This window comes from Leopardus geoffroyi, chromosome D1, assembly GCF_018350155.1.
Source record: "Leopardus geoffroyi isolate Oge1 chromosome D1, O.geoffroyi_Oge1_pat1.0, whole genome shotgun sequence".
Lineage (NCBI taxonomy): Eukaryota > Metazoa > Chordata > Mammalia > Carnivora > Felidae > Leopardus > Leopardus geoffroyi.
In genome coordinates, this window is record NC_059329.1 from 74,591,120 (window position 1) to 74,612,247 (window position 21,128).

Genomic DNA, 21,128 nt, shown 5'->3' on the forward strand with positions numbered 1-21,128 from the left:
TGAGATCATGACCTGAGCTGAAGTTGGACGCTCAATCAACTGAGCTACCCAGGCACCCCAGTACTTGTTATTTTCTACATTTTTTATTTTAGCTATTTGAGTGGATGTGAAGTGGTATCTCATTGTAGTTTTGATTTGCATTTCCCTAGTGCCTAATGATGTTGAGCATCTTTCCTTTTTTTTTTTTTTTTTTTTTTTTGTATTTATTTATTTTTGAGAGATCACAGCAGGGGGAGGGGTAGAGAGAAGGGGACAGAGGATCTGCAGCAGGGTCTGTGCCGACAGGCTGACAGCAGTGAGCCTGATGCAGGGCTCAAACCCATGAACCACAAGATCATGACCTGAGCTGAAGTTGGACGCTCAACTGACTGAGCCATCCAGGTGCCCCTTGAGCATCTTTTCAATGCTTGTTGGCCATTTGTATATTTTCTTGGAGAAACATCTATTCAAGTTCTTTCCTCATTTTTAAATTGGGTTGTTTGCCTTTTGGTTGAGGAGTAATACGAGTTCTTTATATATCTGTCTATAGGACTCTTATCAGATCTGTGATTTAAATGTATTCTTCCATTCCATGGATTGTCTTTTTGCTTTCTTGATAGTGTACTTTGTACGTAAAAATATTTAATTTTGGTGAAGGCCAATCTATCTTTTTCTCTTTTTGTTACTCATGCTTTTGGTGTCATACCTAAGAAATCATTGCCAAATTCAAGGTCATGAAGATTTACCCCTATATTTCTAGCTCTTATATTTAAATCCTTGAGCCATCTGGAACTAACTTTGTACATGATGTGAGGTAAGAGTCAAATTTCATTCTTTTGCATGTGGATATCCTCTTGTCTCAACTGCATTTTTTGAAAATATTCTTCTTTCCCCATTGAATGGTTTTAGCACCTTTGTCTAAAACTCATTGACCATATATGAGTGGGTTTTCTGGACTGTCACTTGTGTTCCATTGATTGATATGTCTCTCCTTATGCCAATATCACAGTGTTTTGATTACTGTAGCTCTGTAGTTAAGTTTTGAAGTCAGAATGTGAGTTCTTCAGCTGTGTTATTCTTTTTCATAATTGTTTTCACTATTTGGGGCCCTATGTAATTTCGTATGCATTTTAGGATTTTTGTTTTCATTTCCACAAAAAAATCATTGGAATTTTGATAGGGCTGAGCTGTCAGTGTAGAGCCCAATGCGGGGCTTGAATTCATGAGCTGTGAGATCATGACCTGAGCCGAAGTCGGATGCTTAACCAACTGAGCCACCCAGGTACCCCTAGAAATACAAGTGATTTTTGAGTGTTGTCTTGTATCCTGCAACTTTATTGAATTCATTTATCAGCTCTAATAGTTTGTGAGTGTGTGTGTCTGTGGATTCTTTAGGATTTTCTATATATAAGATCATGTCATCTGCAAATAGAAATAGTTTTACTTCTTCCTTTCCAATTTGGTTTTTATTTCTTTTTCTTGCTTAATTGCAAGTGGTTCACTTTAGATTTAATGACACAGTAAGTTGAAAGTAAAAGTATGGAAAAAATATTTCATATACACAGGAACCAAAAGAGAGCTGGAGTGGCTATACTGATACCAGAGAAATTAGACTTTCACACAAAAATTGTTACTAGAGACAAAGAAGGATATTATATAATGATTAGAGTGGTAATAAATGCAGAAAAATATATCACAAAATTCAACACCCAATCATGATTTAAAAAAAGAATCAGTAAAGTATGAGTAGGAGGAAATTTCTTCAACTTGAAAAACCCACAGCTAGCATCATACTCAATAGTGAAAGAGTGAAATATTTCTCTCTAAGATTAAGAATAAGACAAGATGCCTGGTTTCACTACTTGTATTCAACATTGTGCTGGAAGTTCTAGCCATAATAATTAACGAAGATTTACCAGACAAATACTTCATTTTTGTTTAAGTTTATTTATTCTGAGAGAGAGAGAGAGAGGGAGAGAGACAGAGAGAGAGCAGGGGAGGGGCAGAGAGAGAGAGAGGGAGAGAGAGAATCCCAAGCAGGCTCTGCACTGTTAGCACAGAGCCCAATGCGGGGCTCCATCCAACAAACCATGAGATCATGACCTGAGCCGAAACCAAGAGTTGGACACATAACTGACTGAGCCATCCAGGCATCCCAGCGGACAAATACTTTAAACCAACCATTTTAAATATATTTACAGCTAAAGCAACCCATGTCTAAAGAACTAAGGACATATGAGGCTGAAGTCTCACCAAATAAGAAATATTAATAAATAGAAATTATAAAAAGGAACTAAAATAGAAATTCTGAAGTTGAAAAGTTAACTGAAATGAAAATTCACTAGATGGCCCAACAATAGATGGAGAAGGCAGAAGAAAGAACCAGTGGGCTTGAAGATAGGTTAGTTGTTTAAAGTCTGGGGTACTTTAGGAACAGTTTCTTTTGATTGCTTCTTTTCCTTTGTATTGTCTATACTTATTTGTTTCATTTGATCCTCATAATTTTTGTTGAAAACTAGACATTGGTTTAGTTGAAACCATCAATTGAAAACAAACTGATGGTTACCAGACAGGAGGCGGGTTGGGGGAATCAGTTAAGTATGTGATGGGGATTAAGGAGGGCACTTGTGATGAGCACCAGGTGATGTATGCAGTTATTGAATCTTTATATTGTACACCTGAAACTAATACAACACTGTATGCTAACTGGAATTAAAATAAAAAAAGGCAAAAAATTATTTTTTTTAACATTTATTTATTTTTCAGAGAGCAAGATAGAATGTGAGTGGGGGAGGGGCAGAGAAAGAGGGGGACACAGAATCTGAAGCAGGCTCCAAGCTCTGAGCTGTCAGCACAGAGCCCGACGCGGGGCTTGAACTCATGGGCCATGAGATCATGACCTGAGCCAAAGTCGGATGCTTAACCAACTGAGCCGCCCAGGTGCCCCAACCCAAAAGCCAAAAAAATTATAATAATATAATATAATATATATTATATATATAGTAATATAATAATATATAATAATATATATTATATATTATAATATAGTAATTATAAACTGCAAATCAAATTCTCCCCTTTCAGAGTTTGTTTTTGTTGATGCTTGTTGTAGTAGTTTGTTTCATGACTTTTATGAATTAATTTTGTAAGGTCTATATTCCTTGTTGTACATGGCCACAGTAGTCGTAGGCCACATACATTCGTTTGGTGGTCAGCTGATGTTCGAACAGAACTTTCCTTAAAGTTCTTGTCATGAACATGCTATGAAGGCACACGTGGGTTGTGTCTTTCCACAGTGTCAGCTTTATTCAGTCATAAAGCGGGGTTAATGTAATTATAAAGCAGGTTCAGGATTCCAGACTTGATGACATTCACATGTTTAACTTGGCTTCTTGTATGTCACACAAAGCAAAGCACAAGTCACACAACAGACAAGATAGAATAGGGGTAGGAGGCTAACAAACCAAATGGGAAGTCAGTCTGTGGGTGCACAGTTGAGATAAGGCCTTGGTCCAGTCCAGGTCAGCTGTTGGAGTTTAATGTTTATTATGTTCAAGCAGCAAAGGATGTCTGTTCTGTTCAAAGATCAATCAGGCACAACCTTTGGTGGCAGCTCCCTTTTTGAAGTGATCAGACATAGAGGGGTCAGTGTCTAAGGAGTCTGACAGTTTGCTGCAAAAATCCTCACCTTTTAAAATGATTTAATCACTCTTGGGCCTTTGCATATCTCCTGTTTCTGCTGGTTATCAGTTCTGAGTGCGTCATCAGCTGGTGCTGGTCTCTGTGATATCTGGTCTTGGCTGCACTGCCCATCACTGCTTGACATGAGTGATTCCATCTTGCTCTCTGCAGTTTTGAAACCAAAAAATATCTCCCAGTCCTTGCTGGAGGGCTCTGTGTGCATGCTAGGGCATGCCCTCAACACTAAGCCTGGCAGTTTACAACTGTGGCTTAACCTTCACTTCCTGTTTGCACAGAGCCTCAAAGACAGATGGGGCTAAAGCTTAGGATCTTCTCACATTTTTTCTGAGTATGTTCACATCTGCATATGACCCTGGTCATGCATGTGGCCTTATTCTGGGTAGGAGATGCTGATAGATTAGATGAGGCTGGTGAAGGAAAGGAGAAATTTAAGTGTAGTTAAGGAGGTAAAATTAATTGACTGATTATTAAACACACAGACAGGTACATGCTTTATTTCAAAAGGAGATTTTTTGTTTGTTTGTTTTAAAATTCTGATTGTGAGTAATTTAACCTTTTAAAAACCTGTATGGGAGATAATCCTTCCTAATTTCTTTGTTGACTTGCTTTACTTTGAACTCTGTAATGAATCTGTATTTGATTTTATGACCATTTACTTATTCAGAAAAGCAAATTGTAGAACGAAGTTACTATTAATTTTTTCTAACAAATTGTTCCTTCTAGTGGACATTTTGACATATGTGGTCTGGAAGCTAAGTGGCTTACCTGCAACTCGTGTAATTGGAAGTGGTTGTAATCTAGACTCTGCCCGTTTCCGTTACCTAATTGGGGAGAAGTTGGGTGTTCATCCCACAAGCTGCCATGGTTGGATTATTGGAGAACATGGTGATTCTAGTGGTAAGTATTACCATTATGTAATTGCACTTCTTATCTACAATAATATGTATTTTCTTTAAAGTCTATTTTTTTCTGATATTAATATAGCTACACAACTTTCAGTTTCTTGGTATTTCCCTGGTGTATTTTTCTATTCCTCTACTTTGTCTTCTGTTCATGGATTTAGCTACCTCTCATAAAACAATGCATGTAACATATAGCTGTTTTAAAAGTCTATGAGTGTTTCACTTCTCTGGAGATCTTTTTTTTTTTTCTTGAAGTATATCCTGTCAGTTTTGTTTATGCAGAGTGTTTTAGTTTCACCCCATTCTTGAATGACAGTTTAACTGATATGAGATTCTAGGTTGACGGTTATTCCCTGTCAGCTCTTTGTTACTATTGAGTAGTATTAATTTGTTGCTCTTTTCTCTCTAGTTGCTTATGATACTTTATATTTCCTTATCAATCCTTTTCTTTGTGGATTCTGTATTTGCATCTTGCTTTAAGATGCCTTCTACACCACACAAATATAAAATAATTCTACATATCTTTCTAACACTTTAAAAAATATAAATTTTTTAAATATAAAAATATAAATTTTTTAAAATTAAAAAATATATTTTTATAATTTTGTTTGTTTATATTTCTTTATTTTGTCCATTTAAACTTATTTTTATATTATGTGTAAGGTAGTTACCTAACTTTAAAATGTAAACCCATTGAACTCAAACAACTGATACAGTACGGGGAAGAAGAATTTATTCTGAGATCTATTTCTTTTAGTGCCCTTATGGAGTGGGGTGAATGTTGCTGGTGTTGCCCTGAAGAGTCTAGACCCTAAATTAGGAACTGATTCAGACAAGGACCAATGGAAAAATATCCATAAACAAGTTATTGAAAGGTAACAGTACTCATTCAGTGTCTCAGTGCCTTAATAATCAGTTTTAAGAGTAAGATTCACAAAAAGTCTATAGTTGATCTTTGCTTTTTGTGAGACAAAGAATTCTAACTTTTTGGAAATTCCCAAATTTAGACTTACATTCTGCATAGCTTTCTTTGGGGATTATTTTTTCAGAAGGAAAATCTGTTTATCATTTTATAAGAACTCATTTGTGTTTGAGGGTAATATATCACAGTGATTTTGATCATGGACTTTGAACCAAGGTGCTCAGGCTTGAAACCTGGCTTCACCATTTATTAGTGGTGTGATATTGAGAACGTATTTAAAATATTAAAAGCTCAGTTCCCTCATCTTTATTTTTTCTATTGAAGTTTCATTAGCATACAATGTTATATTAGTTTCAGGTATACAACATGCTGATATTGACTGACATTTCTATGTATTACTTAGTGCTCCCACAGTAGATATAGCCACCATCTGTCATCATACATTATTATAATATTATTGGCTATATTCTCAATGCTGTACTTTTCATCTTCATCACTTATTTATTTTATAACTGGGAGTTTATATCTATTAATAACTTTTACTTATTTCACCCATCCCTCTACCCACCTCTTCGCTGGCAACTACCAGTTTGTTCTCTGTACTTAAGAGTCTGTTTTTTGTTTGTTTGTATGTTTTGTTATTTATATTCCACATATAAGTGAAATTGTATGGTATCACTATTTCTCTGTCTTATTTCACTTAGCAGTGCCCTTTAAGTTTATCGATGTTATTGCAAATGGTACGATTTCATTCTTTTTATGGCTAAGTAATATTCCACTGTGGTGTAATATTTCACCACATCTTTATCCATTTATCTATCAATGGGCATTTGGGTGGCTTCCATATTTTGGCTATTGTAAATAATGTTGCACATCATTTTCTTCATATTTAATATGGGGATAAAGTGCTTCCATGGATGTAAGACCCCCTGATATGAATAATGATGTTGAACATTCTGTTTCCTGTCCTGGATCCTTTTCTGAGAACTAAATAAACTCAGTACTAAGTTAAAACCTCTTTGTTCTTTGACTTTGACTGTCAATCCAAATCTGTTGGTGGCAGTGCAAGAATATGATACATTATTCATTGTAGAAAATAAGAAAATTCAGAAAAGTGTAGAGAAGATGCTATCACCTGTAATACCACTTAAAAATAGTCACTGTTAATAACTTTGTGGACTGATGCAATTCTAAAGTTCTTATAAACGTGTTATGTTTTTAACAAGACTGAGATAAGAAATTGCATAATGTTTAGGACTTTGCTATTTTCCTTTGAAAATGCGTCATGAACATTTCCCCATATTGTTGATTTAATGATGTATTCTTATGAAAAATATGTACACCTGGCTTACAATTATATAAAGTTACATTGGCACCCTAGTAATAATTTTAAGTGGTCAGCAAGATGTATATGTTAACTTTCAAGATGATCAGATTCTGTGTTTGGATTTAAACAACAATAAAAAAATATATAAAAATAGTTTCATCTTTAGTCGCACATATGTCCTAGTATTCTGCCTTTATGATAAGAGAAGGGTGTATTAATTATTATTTAAAGCAAATAATGTTTATGAGACTACTATAGAAATTTCTATTGGCTATTGGTAAATAATTTTGGAAGAAATCTCTGAGAGTGGCATTGACATGTAGGTTGCTTCAAAATGGATGCCTGAAAAATAATACGTGTTCTCTAAGTTGACATCCCATAAATTTGATTTTTTTACTTTCTACAACTGTAGTGGCTATCAGATTATCAAGCTGAAAGGGTATACCTCTTGGGCTATTGGACTATCTGTGACAGATCTGGTAGGATCAATTTTGAAAAATCTGAGGAGAGTGCATCCAGTTTCTACTATGGTTAAGGTAGGCTTAAGTCGAATCTTCATTTATCATCTTTTCTTTAACATTTTTGAGTACCTACTATGTGCCAGGCATTGCACAAGATGTTGAGTATATAGTGAACAAACAAAAGAGAAGCCCTAATCTCATAGAGTTTAATGAAAGAAATGGACTTAATAAAACAATTATAAAAGGAAATATATATTAACAAATTATGATAAATTCTATGATGAAAAATTACCAAGTACTTAAGAGTGTACAAGAAGAGAATTTAGCTACCCTGGGTGGTGGCATGGGTGATGTTAAGGGAAGCCTTCCTAAGGAAGTAAATGTGACCTATTCTGAATGAGTAGGAGTTAATTTGGAAGGCTGAACTAGTAGTCTAAACAGAGGCAATACATGTACAGAGGAACTGAGGTAGATGTAAGTAGAGGGTACTTGAAGTTCTGAAAAAAAGGTCAGTTGTTGAAATGCAGACAGCGAAGGGAAGTGCATGGTTAGGCTGGAGAAGTAAGCAGGGTTAGTCCACTGAAAGCCTTGTAAAAGGATTTGAGTCCTTACTGTAGAGCTATGGAAAACCACTAAAAGAATTTATTTCTTTTCAAGTTTTCATGTTAAAAAGATTTCTATGGCTGTGGTGGAGGGAACAGATTTGAAAAGGACAAGAGTAAACATGGGGAAACTTGTCGAGAGGATGTGCGGCAGCTCAGAATAGAAATGATAGTAGTCGAGGCGAAGAGAAGGGGATAAATTTGTAGATACTGTATTTAGGAGGTAACATTCATAGGACTTGGTAGTGGAATGAAGTGAGAAATAAGGAAAAGAAAGGCCATTTGTGGGTTTCTGTTTTCCACCTTTATATATAGATAGTGGTAGCCACTAAGGAAGGGAATACTCAAGGAGAGCCACGTTTAAAGATCATGTTTGCAGTTATGGACAAGTTCATTTTCAGGTGTTTTGCAATATCCAAGGGGAAATAGGCAGTTGGGTACAAGCTTCTGGAACTTGTAGAAGAGTTTTGGGTTGGAGTTCTAAATATGAGTCAGTTTGGAGAGAGACAGTTCCTGAAGGGGAAAGAGAGGTTCTGTCAACAACAACAACAACAACAAAGGAAGAGAAGCTGGACAGGTACAGACAACAGATATGCCTTACACATAGTAACTGAAGCCAGGAATGTTAATGAACTTGCCTAAGGAGAGCATAATAAAGTGAGAAGACAGATTGAGATTGAGTCTTGAGGAATTCCAGTGTTAAAAGTTGAGTTTAGGGGCACCTGGGTGGCTCAGTCAGTTAGGCATTAGACTTCAGCTCAGGTCACGATCTCGCAATTCGTGGGTTCAAGCCTTGCATTGGGCTCTGTGCTGACAGCTCAGAGCCTGGAGCCTACTTCAGATTCTGTGTCTCCCTCTCTCTGCTCCTCCCCTGCTCATGCTCTGTCTCTCTCTGTCTCTCAAAAATAAATAAATAATTTTAAAAAGTTGAGTTTATATAGTGTGAGCCCACAAAGTCAAAAAGAAGTGGTGACCAGAGAATTAAAAGAAAAACCAAGAGAACGTGGAATCATGGTAACCAAGAGAGAGGAGGATGTTTTAAAGATGAAAGAATTAGTTTTCTATTGTTGATTGATGTTGTGAAGTCATATAAATGAGGATTAAAAATGCCAGGAGGATAGGGTGGATTAGTTGGCTAAGTGTCCAACTCTTAGTTTCAGCTTAAGTCATGATCTTGTAGCTTCATGGGTTCGAGCCTCACACCGGGCTCTGTGCTGGCAGCACAAAGCCTGCTTGGGAATCTCTCTCTCTCTCTCTCTCTCTCTCTCTCTCTCTCTCTCTCTCCCTCTCTCTTTGCCCTTCTCCCACTCATACTGTCTCTCTCTCTCTCTCTCAAAATAAATAAATAAACTTAAAAAAAATGACAGGGGGATAAAGTGACAGAGGTCATGGATAACCTTAGTAGGAACTGTTTAATGAAGTCATAGGAATGAAAGTCTGATTGGAGCACACTAGGGTTTTCTTAGCCTCGGCACTATAGACTTTGGGCTGGATAATTCTTCATTGTTGGAGGGCTGTCCTGTGCATTGTGGGATGTTAGCAGCATTCCAGCCTATACTTATTAGATGCCAGTAGCATACCCTCTTTCCCCATTTTTGACAATCAAAAATGTCTCCATATAGTGCCAAATGTCCCTTGGAAGGGTCCCTTGAGAACCTCTGAGGAAACTAAGACAAGTATAAACAGCTTTTTTGAGGTATTTGGCTGTGAAGGTAAGGAAAGAGAGTAATAATTGGAGAGGAAAATCAAGGCCAGGCAAGTTTGCGTTTTTGTTTAAAAAAAATTTTTTTTTTTTTTTTTACTTTAGAGAGACAGAGTGAGAGAGAGAGCATGTGAGTGGAGGAGAGGGTCAGAGGGGGAGAGAGAGAATCTTAAGCAGGCTCCACACTCAGTGTGGAGCCCAATGAGGGGCTCAATCCCACAACCCTGGGACCGTGACCTGAGCTGAAATCAGGAGTCAGACACTCAACCAACTGAGCCACCCAGGCGCCTGCCTTTTTTTTCTTTTCTTTTTTCAAAGATAAAATTCTGATCGTAAAGAAGATATTGAAGATAGAAGTAATAAGCAGAGGCAATGGGATCCAGACCATAGATGAAGGTATTAGTCCTAGATAGGAGGAGAGACAGCTATTGTAACAGGAGATAATAAAGAGAGGATAGGCAGTGAATCATGTAGATTTGTAAGTTTGGCATTGGATGCATCTGATGACTTCTGTCTTTTTAGTGAAAGGAGACAAAATCATCTGCTGCTGAGAATCAGGGGATGTATAGAAAAGTCAGATGTTTGAGAAGATTTGAAGTCGTCTTTGTAGATAGAAATAGAAGTTGACCAAAAAAAAAAACAAAAAAAAACAAAAAACCAGAATTACTGTTAGGTGGATGCTTATTTGAGGTTGGTGTGCATTAATTTGTAATGTGAGTTAAGGATCAACTTTCTTGTGTAGTTTTCTCCAGGGATCTGAGCACAGGAATGGAGAGAGAGCATAGCTGAATTCATGTGGGTGTGGGTTTTACTTGTGGAGTGTGAAAGAGGGGGTGAGGGGAGAAAGAGGAAGGGAAGGGTGGAGATGTAGCTTTTGGCTTATATACATGTTAAAAATAGGTTTGACTTTCTGCTAAAGGGTCACAGACCAATTCAAGACCTTTGCCCTCAAATATGATCTACATACAAATGAATAAATTATAAAAAGAAAATGAATAATAAGGAATTTAAGAAATATTTATAAAATTAAAATTAAAATAAGCAGAGGGTCTTAGTATATGGTGAAAGGGAGACAGAATGAATCATGGGATCTAAGGTGGATATGGAGGAACCCATAACAATGTCCACAGTAGGATACTTGGGGTGAGAAGAGAAGGTTCTGTGAGATAAAGAAGTCAAGAAACTGGAAAGAAAGGGAATTGTTTATGGTTAGTTTACCCACATGAACAATGAAGTCACCAAGAGTAATCACAGAAACTGGGACAGAGAAGATTGTGAGCCAGGTTTCAGTCTTTTATGAATGAGACAGAGTGGCCAAGAGGTTAGAAGATGATCATTAAGGAAGAAGAGTTGAATAAGATGAGCCTCAAAAAAATAGGGGAAATGTTAAGAGAGTAGGGGATTACTGTTTTGAAAGAGACAATGAGTACACAATGGATACACACCCCTCCTCTTTTGAGGATACACAGGGGCTGCGGGAGAATAAGCAATTAATTACCCCGAGGTTGCTCCTGAGGAAGAGTCAAGGAGGTGTCACATGCTCTGAGAAGAGAGTGAGATTGAGTAATATGGAAATTTCATAATTTTTACTGAACAAATCAATGGATAAGTTATATTTTATAGGAAAATAAACATTTGACATTAAGAGCATAATCATTCATATACTCTTTTTTTTTTTTTTTTACCCCAGCCACTTCAGTTTTATTACTTCACATTTTCAACAAATAAGGGTACAGTTTATTTCATATTAATATGTTGACTGGGTTTTTTTTTTTTTTTTCAAATAAACAGGGAATTTTCTTAAGTAGCCATTTCCTCATTTCATGGCCAATCCAGGAGCAAATGAGAGCCAATTTCAGTGTATTCAAGGGTCATATTGTCAACCAGGCATGAAGCTTAAAGAGAAGAGGGGCCTGGGTAGCAGGTCATGGTCATCACACAGGACCAGACAAGGCCAGGCCCCAGGGGCCAGGCGCCTTATTTCCAGCCCACTCAACAGCCCCAAGTGTCATGATGGGATGCACATACATTCTTCAGTTTTAGTCCTAGAAGCCCCTTCTAGACGAAAGAGAAACAGAGAAAGTAGAGGGAAACAAATTCCCAAAACACCAATAGGGAACAGAGGGGCTTCTTCCTCAGCTACAGTGGCCTTGTTTCTGATTCCACCCAATCCCTAGCAACTCATGTTAAAGCTCCAAAAGTTACACAGAGGTGGCAACAGAATGACAAAGGACAGGAAAAGGAAGGGAAGGTGAATGTAACTGAAGCTGACCCCTGGCTGGGAATGGAATGTGGGCTGACAGTCTGGTGGGACTGTGGCCTTCCATGGATAGGGACAGACCAGAGTGGAGGGAATGTGAGTATAGCCTGGCTGGGGCCCCCAGAAGAAGACATGTGGCTGATGTGATGGAGCTTGTGAGGTTGAGTATAAAATGCCTACCCAAATGAGGGAGCTGGGCTGTGGTGGAAGAGGTGACCAGAGGCCCTCTGTGGGAGACTAGAATGAGATAGGAACAAGGGGCACATCCTGAGATCCTGAGGAAATCCCCAAAGATGGGGAGAGGGAAGCTTGGCTGAGTAGCACCTGTGGACTCTGAGCTGTTGTGGGAAGCTGGGAAACACCACTCCAATAGTCAAGGGGCCTCTTCCTTCCCTCCATGCTAGTTCCTAGTAATGTTTAATTATAAGGAAGGAAGGAGGAAGAACAAGACCTTCCCATTGCCTCTTCCAACCCTAAAGTCAACCCCAAGGGATAGATGGGAAAGAGCAAGGAGGGATGGAAGGCAGGGAGGTGTGTGGTGTCTACTGGGTCTTATCTTCCATGGGGTAGTAGGAAGGTGGCAGAAACTGGTTTGTGGGCATGTAGGCATTGTGTTTGTTGTCCAGGTTGTAACTGGCTCTGGCAGCTGCTTCTGTGGCCTTGGCTTCAGCTACAGGAGTAGAGGGAACATCAGGGCTGCTGGCTGGAGGTTCCATAAGCCCAGAATAGGGTGGTCGCCATGGTTGCAACTATTCCATGTTCATCATGGGACTTTCTGGATAGAAGTCAGATGGGGGTGATGGATAGAAGTAGCCAGGAGGGTAAGGGCATATTCTGTTTGTAATTGGCAGGGGAAAGACAAAGGCCCTGCTGGGCATATGAGAGTATCTGTAGGCTCCATTGGAGGCTTCACCTTTAGAAGATTGAGATGTCACCTGTAACATCTATTGTCCAACTCAATGGTGCCTGTTGGTGTAAACGTCAGCTTATACAAAGCGGTCTTCCCAGCCACTTCCTCCTTCAACCTTCACTGTTCTCTTGATGTAGTTTATACCAAACACAGGCTGCTTGATTTTTCAGTCCTTATTAGATAAAATGGCATCATAAAGGACTGGATGGTATCTTTCCTTTGGACAGAAAGATGGACCTGGTAAGGGGTGAAGTAGATGTTGCCTTTCTTGGTCCCTTTGAAGGCCTCTGGTAGGTTCTTTATTTCATTGAACACAAACTCCACAGAGTCATAGGACATTAGGATGGGTATTGGGTTTTTTTTTTTTAAGTTTTTTTTAACGTTTATTTATTTTTGAGAGAGAAAGAGAGAGACAGAGACGGAGCACAAGCAAGGGAGGGGCAGAGAGAGAGAGGGAGATGCAGAATCCAAAGCAGGCTCCAGGCTCTGAGCTGTCAGCACAGAGCCCGATGCGGGACTTGAACTCATAAACCACGAGATCATGACCTGAGCCAAAGTCAGACATTTTACGGACTGAGCCACCCAGACCCCCCTAGGATTTGTATTGTTGATAATTATTCTACCACCCTCTGATTCTAGTTGAGCTCTGGTATCCTCTTATTCTGAAGCGCTTTTGCATTAGCTGTTTTTCCATATCAGGTTACTGAACAATAATCTAATTTTGCCTTTTAGGGCTTATATGGATTAAAAGAAGAAATCTTTCTCAGTATCCCTTGTGTCTTGGGACAAAATGGTGTCTCAGATATTGTGAAAGTTAACTTGAATTCTGAGGAGGAGGCCCTTTTTAAGAAGAGTGCAGACATACTTTGGAATATCCAAAAAGAGCTGGTATTTTAAAGCCTCTTAATGTTCCACTGTTTTATAGAAGAAGATATCAGACTGTATATTTTCTATTTTGAAAGTATTGTCATTTGATTTGTAAAAAATTAAAAAAAAAAAACATTGGAAACCCATGACATAACTTCAGTCCCTCAAGGCTAGAAAAAGGAAATGGTAAAAATATTTCCCCTCTTTATGAATCTCTTACAACTCTGTTCTAATGATACCCAACCTATACATATGCAAGTAATACTTCTGAAGTATGCTATATATGAGTTGACTTCAAGTTTGGTAGAGTATGTATAATAATCCTTTATAATATAAAACTTATGATTCTTCCCATAAAACAACCAGCACTTTTTCTAGCATTGAAATTTCATTCTTCTATTAGGGCACAGGCATATTCAGTTTATATTGCTTCATTAGCTTTGTGTGTCTATGTGTGATCTGCACCGGGTATGTTAAGTCCATGTATAACAGAAAGAAACAGAAATAAAACTTCAATGGCATAATCAAAATTAAATGTTTTCAAACCTGTAAGTATTATTCCAATTCATATAAACTCAAATAGCTGATTTGGTGTCTCTGTTGAAATACCACACAGGGAGCTTAGACCATTCTCTAAGTCATTTGTGGAGCAAACTTCTGGTACGCTTGTTTGTGTTACGGTCATGAGGTCAATATGACATGATTTATGCCCTCAAGTATCCCACAGTATTTAGGGCACCTCAACTAATTGATTATTGATGTATATGTATATGAGTGCATGTATTTCTAATTTTTATGTGCATATGCCACACACACATACATGAAATATTTCCTTGATTTCACAATTTAAGGTAGCTATAAGAAATACACAACTGAACAAAAACAAAGAAATCAGGACCAAAGTAATTTATAGACTAGGACAGGACCAGGGCAAAAAATGAGAAGACATATGCAGGCCCTAAGGACTTACAGCGTGTGCTCTCGTGGAGGTGCTCACACTGGACAGAGAGTCACAGTTCATACTCTTATTCTTGCTGTTTGAATAGTTTCATTCCGGTCCTCTATTGCTGAACATGATTAGTTTCCCAATATTTTGTTCTTTTTCCTTGTTTTCAATTCTTCCCTTGAATGCACAAACAGGATCATCAGAGAGTTTAGTTAGGATAGCAGGGGTAGAGGGGTCTTCTGTGGATTTTGCCTTTTTTTTTAAAAGCTGTTCTTTGTACACCAAATTAAAACTTCATTTTAGTAAATGCTTGCAGGTATTCAAAGCCTGCAAAATATAGTTTCAGTGGGAATACTGTCGGAAGTAAAACTGCTCTACATCCTGTATTCTCAACAGGGGGCAATATCACCCCAAGAGGGTTAAATTGGTTATGGGGTTGGTGGAAAAAACAGATATTACAAGGATTTCTAAACCCTAAAGTTCAACCCTAGCAGACAACATCTTATTATTATTACTTTTAGATTTTATTTTTAAGTAATCTCTACACCCAACCTGGGGCTCAAACTCACAATCCCAAGATCAAGAGTTGCAGTCTCCACCGACTGACTGAGCCTGCCAGGTGCCCCTCTTATTCTTTAATATTTATTTATTTAAAAAAAAATTTTTTTTAATGTCTATTTATCCTTGAGACAGAGAGAGACAGAGCATGAATGGGGGAGGGGCAGAGAGAGAGGGAGACACAGAATTGGAAGCAGGCTCCAGGCTCTGAGCCATCAGCCCAGAGCCTGACGCGGGGCTCGAACTCACAAACCGTGAGATCGTGACCTGAGCCGAAGTCGGACGCTCAACCGACTGAGCCACCCAGGCGCCCCTTTAATATTTACTTATTAAAAAAAAGTTTTACGTTTATTTTTGAGAGAGAGCACGAGTGCAAGCGGGTGGGGGGGGGTGAGGGGGGCAAGGCAGAGAGAGAAGGAGACACAGAATCCAAAGCAGGCTCCAGGCTCTGAGCTGTCAGCGCAGAGCTTGACACGGGGCCTCTAACTCAAGAACCGCGAGATCATGGCCTGAGCTGAAGTGGGAGCCTTAACCGACTGAGCCACCCAGGCACCTCTTATTCTTTAATATTTAATTTCACGGTGGGGTGAGTGGAGCTGAACGATTGGGGGAAAATGTCTAAAAAGGCCCTTGAGGGAGAGAGAATGAAAAAAAGTTGAGAAACAGCTGCTCTACTTCTTAGAAAAGAATTTGTCAGATACGTGTTATGTATTATGATTCACAAATGAGTTAGGAAACACTTAATTAGGTAGAACGTGGTGGGACAAGAGAACAGAAGCCTTGGTGTATCCCAGACTAAAGGATGAGAGGGGAATTTTGGGTTCTGCATTTAACTACCACATAAATGAGTTGAGCTTTCCCATACCCCTGTGAAAATTGTTATCAATTAGCCCTGCACTGATCAAGTTCTTAGGGTTTCATATATTATTTAAAAAGCCCCTTTGCATAGCAGGTTTTTAAATTTTTACTTATTAGCTTTGTGGGTGGTTAAAAGTAGCCCTGAGGTCCCTTTCTCCTGCAGCTCTGGGAAAAAGTTAGCAACGGAGAGTCAAAAAGTCCTGTTGGATACATCCAGACAAGGTTTGGTTAGAAATACATTTACTTGGGCTTTCCAGTGGATGGGTTTTGGGCAAGTGGTACCCCATTTGATAGCTGGAGGCTCTCTAATTCATTGTTATCTTTTGCACCTTGTGCTCTTTGAGCCCAGGAGCCCAAGGAGCCTCCCTGAAACCTGCCAACTACAAAAACGTCAGCCCTCCACTGGTGCAAGTGACAAGCTGCAGGCGCAGGCCGGACACAGACCAGGCACGATGCATCAGAACCCTCATTCTGGCCTCGCCTCTGCGCCAGGTGTGCTACGACCAAAACGAGGCCCGCGGCCTGGCGCAGCCTCACTAGCCAATGGTTTTCCTTCTTGAGGCCTCAACCAGCTTTTCTGCGTTTTTTCTCCGTTCTCTTCATCTGCCTCTTGAGGGGGTGGCCATGAGCTGGGCTGTGGGAATTCTGTAGATGAGCTGCAGCGTGGTCGCCGCGGGAGTGAATTTCTTTTGCCTGAGGATGGCTCTGTGTCCCTTGCAGCCTGCACACATCCCTGTCAGAGGTGGCTGGCCCTCTCACCCGCGTGAGTGTGGCCGGAAGTACTGCGTGCTTGGCAGTCCTCGGCCCTGGACTTATGGAGTCTGGGCTGGGTTCTGGAGCCAAGAGCTGGGCGAGGGGGAAAACTGGGGTGGTGAGGGGAGGAAGAGCTGTCCTGACTGTGGTGTCACTTTTGGTGAAGCTGCCCCTTTGCCTTCACTAATTCTTAATCCCTCTTAACTGTTCCACCCTCCTCTTCCTTCCCTTGGTTTACCTCTGGGTGCTGGGCAGCTGGCTAGAAACTACCCAGCTTCTTTGCCAGTCAGTTTTGTCATTCCCTGTTGGGTCTGCAGCACCTCCTTCCCCCAGGGGACCCGGGAGTTTTCTATATGCCCACTCTCACTGCAGACCAAATTTGGAAGTGGCTTTGTAGTTTTTCCTCACTCTGTTAGGTTTCCAAGATGGCGACTATCAAGGTGAACTTCTTAAGAATTTCACTTCAGAGGAGGCCATTCATCACAATAAGATCTCCATTATAGGAACTGGATCGCTTGGAACAGCCTGTATAATCAGCATCTTACTAAAAGTAAGTTCTCTGTTCTGTGCCATAGGGTTAACCAAGTTTCCCTTCTTTGGATGTAAGGCTACTGCATATGGTTAGGCAGGTTGTGTTCAGTTAAAAATGGGGTGAGTAGAGGCCTTATTCAGTCCCTGCAGGCTTAGCCCAGAGGCACAGGTGGGCTTTTCTAATTGTTCTACCCAGAGGGGGCTGCTTTCTCTAGGTTTTGGGTTTTTGTTTGCTTGTTTTTGTTTTGTTTTTTGAGAGAGAGTGCAAGCAGGGGAGAAGCAGAGGGAGAGGGAGAGAGAGAATCTAAAGCAGGCTCCATGCTCAGCATGAAGGAAGCCCGGTGACGTGGGGCTCAAGCTCACCACTGTGAGATTATGACCTGAGTGGAAATCAAGAGTCCCATGCTTAACCAGCTGAGCCACCCAGGTGCCCCTGGTTTTTCTAGTATTTATGATGGCATCATATGTGTTAGAATGTTGATATTACTCTTTCCCCCATGTGATGACAGTATGAAGTACCCCTTTGCTTGGGGTACTTTGTAGGAAACAGCTTATACATGTGCAATGAAGAAATAGGTGGCAGGAAAAAGTGCACAACCTGTCAGTTGTGGTAGGTGTCCTACTACCACAAAATATAATAGTCTTTTTCCTTTAAAAATCTCTCTCCGGTTTCCTCGTCTCTGTCTTTATTTCCCTTCTACCTTATCCATGTTAGGTTAGTTTTAGTGTTTAGTTCTTAGCACTGATGTAGCAGATAAACTTAGCTTCCAGTTAAATGGCTAGACACAGGACTAGAAAGATTCTCACTCCTAAGAATATTACCCTGATCTGAACCCATAATGTTTTAGTAAGTCATAATAAACTCTTGGAGCTATGCTTTGCTTTTATTAGTGGGATATCTGTAAAATTTCCTAAGCTACCTTTCTATAGCCTTTAGTCCTGGCCCTGGGTTTGAGCTAGATGACAGAAGTATCTGTAAGGCACTAAGAACATCAGCTGCTGTTAACTACTGCTGCTAGCAATCATATGAATTCCCAATGGTTCATTTTGTCTGTCAACTATAATGCCTTTGTCAGCGGTGCACCGTTGCTAATGAAGAGTGTGCATACGTGAAAGCCAATACATTTGTTGTCAATGTCAATAATAATGAAAAAGTGCTTTATATATGTTGTCTAATAAAACCCTGAAAGTAATTATTAGATCTATTTTGTAAAGGAGAAAAAAGAGCACAGACTATCTCAAGTTGCATGAATAGGTAAGTATACAGATCATAAGTGTACAGAAAACCTTGAAGTAAAAGATTTATTTATTACCTCTACTTTGAAGGGCCTTTCTGAGAGGATTTGGGCCCTAGCTCTAAAAAAAACAAGATGATAGGCACGAGCTCTCAGAGCTTGAATTGTGTGGTGTGACAATTACAGCATTTGTAGATCTGAGACGGTGTAGTGCACAGTCCCCTACAAAGTCCCAGGTTAAGGCCCCCGTTCATCTGTCCCTCTTTTGGCCCTAGATTCTGCAACTTCTTCCATCCAAGGAGGTGGTGATATCTTAAAAGCTTCTTGCTTATAAGGAAGGAGTTCTCAGTAGGAATTGTTTAGTACTCTATTGGCAGAAATTTATTGTATAAACCTAGTAGGGAAACAGATATGTTTTTGAAAATCACTGAATTATACCATAATACATAAGCTTTCACTACTATAATGTGATATTCACAAGGGCAGGCATCTTTATTTCATTTATTCTTGTATCCCAAGTCTAGCTAGAACAACGTCTAGTGTAATAGACACTTAGTAGTTGAATGAAAGAATAGAAGTCAATTGCATATTAAAAGGGAGAAAGCACCGGATAACGAGTGCAGAGAGTGGATATTTTACCCACTTTCATTTTTATAAATATGGAAAAGGTCCAGAGAGACTGAGTTAAAATATTTTTTAATAGACTTTGTTTTTAGACTTTATTTTTTAAAGAATAGTTTTCGAGTTACAGAAAGGTTGAAAAGATAGTACAGAGTTCTATCTTTATCTCACACCCAGTTATTAACATCATACTTTAGTATGTTACAAATGTATAAATGCTTTTGTAAACATATAATCATTGTCGTTAACTAAAGGCCATACATTACCCAGATTTCCTTAGTTTATATGTCCTATTTTCTGTTCTAGGATCCCATCCAGGATACATTACATTTAGTCATCATGTCTCCTTAGGCTCCTTTTGACTATGACAGTTTCTTATACTTTGTTTTTGATGGCTGGCAGTTTTAAGGATTACTGGTCATGTATTTTGTAGAATGACCCTCTATTGAAATTTGTCTTTTTTTTTTTTTTTTTTTTCATGGTTAGACTGGGGTTATGGATTTTAGAGGGGAAAACACAGAGGCGAAGTGCGATTTTCATTATGTCATATCCAGGGTACATACTGTCAACGTGATTTATCGTGGTTGATGTTGACCTCAGTCACCTAGCTGAGGTAGTGTTAGGTACTCTCTTTTCCCCCTTTCCACACTATGCTCTTTGGAAGGAAGTCTCTGTATTCAGCCCACACTTAAAGAGTGGGAGTTATGCTCCCTCTGAGGGTGGAGTATCTCTATAAATTATTTGGAATTTCACATGGGAGATTTGTTTCTTCCACTCTATTAATTCATTTGTAGATATTAGTATGGATTCCTGGATTTTATTTTATGTTTTGGGTTATAATCCAATATGTCTTCATGGATGTTGTTTCTCAAATTGTTCAGCTTTGGCCACTGGAAGCTCGTTCAGTTAGCTACTGTGCTCCTTTGACATATCTCATTGATATAGGGCTTTTGTTTTAAGTACTTCCTTACTTTCTGGCACTTTCTTCATCTTGTATATTTTCTGCTCCAGGCCCAAAGCAGCCTTTTTTTCTAAGGATCTCTGGTTCCTGTTATCGGAGATGGGATTATGTAAATCAAGATGCTGGGCATGTTCTTTGGTACTGGACGTATAGTACATTTTAGAAGCTAGCTTTTCAAAGATAATTTTATCAATACTGTATAATTCTGCTACATACAATTCCAATCACTTTGAATAGTTCAAAGTATCCAGAAAGCATTGGCATCTCATTAAGCAACAATATTTTCCTTGTGATAGAGTTTAGACTTCTAGGCTAATCACTTACGATGTTTAAAATTTAAAGTGCTTGGCTTTGGATTTCCATTATTTAGAATAAAGTAAAATATCCAACAATAAGTTGTAGATGTTCGATCATTTACTTCTCAGTACTAGCACAGTCATTTAAAAATTCTTTTTAAATTTTTATTTATTTTTGAGAGAGAGAGAGAGAGAGAGAGAGAGAGAGCATGAGCAGGGGAGGGGGAGAGAGAGAGGGAGACACAGAATCCGAAGCAGGCTCCAGGCTCTGAGCTGTCAGCACAGAGCCTGACACGGGGCTTGAACTCACAAACTGCAAGATCATGACCTGAACCGAAGTTGAACACTTAACCGACTGAGCCACCCAGGCACCTCACACATTTTTTTTTTTCAGTGAAAATTTTAGTATAAAGATAAAAGAATATGTAGTTATTTAAAACATTTTTCAAGAGGTAACACGCTCACAAGGTTAAAAAATAAAGCTAATATAAACAGATACTCATGGAGAAGCATGTTTTCATTAACCCTCTCCCTCTATGTCTGTTATAGGCATCCATTTAAATTAGTTGCTTGTGTATCTTCAAGTGTTTCTTTTGCAAATACAAATATGTTATATTCCCTTCTTTCTGACATATAAAGTAGCATGCTAGAAATATATAGTACTTAAATTGCGTGAAATTTTATGGTGACTTTGTAGTCTCTTGAGGGCTTCCTACAGGCAAGGACTCTGTTATA

At 39.0% G+C, this 21,128-nt stretch overlaps 1 protein-coding gene and 1 pseudogene across 3 annotated transcripts in view; one reads left to right on the forward strand and one right to left on the reverse strand.

Moving 5' to 3' along the window:
- Positions 1–21,128, forward strand: part of LOC123601459 (L-lactate dehydrogenase C chain) — a 56,230-nt gene that overhangs the window by 25,924 nt on the left and 9,178 nt on the right. For 2 of the 3 annotated variants that reach the window (XM_045484725.1, XM_045484726.1), the window contains exons 5-8: positions 4,405–4,578; positions 5,341–5,458; positions 7,245–7,368; positions 13,500–14,169. In XM_045484725.1, the coding sequence (XP_045340681.1) occupies positions 4,405–4,578; positions 5,341–5,458; positions 7,245–7,368; positions 13,500–13,664 (581 nt within the window). In that variant the 3' untranslated portion in view covers positions 13,665–14,169. Of the gene's footprint in view, positions 1–4,404; positions 4,579–5,340; positions 5,459–7,244; positions 7,369–13,499; positions 14,170–21,128 lie in introns of those variants that run through there. The other variant, XR_006714116.1, reaches the window with a different exon arrangement.
- On the reverse strand, positions 10,659–13,184 carry LOC123601461 (annotated as a pseudogene).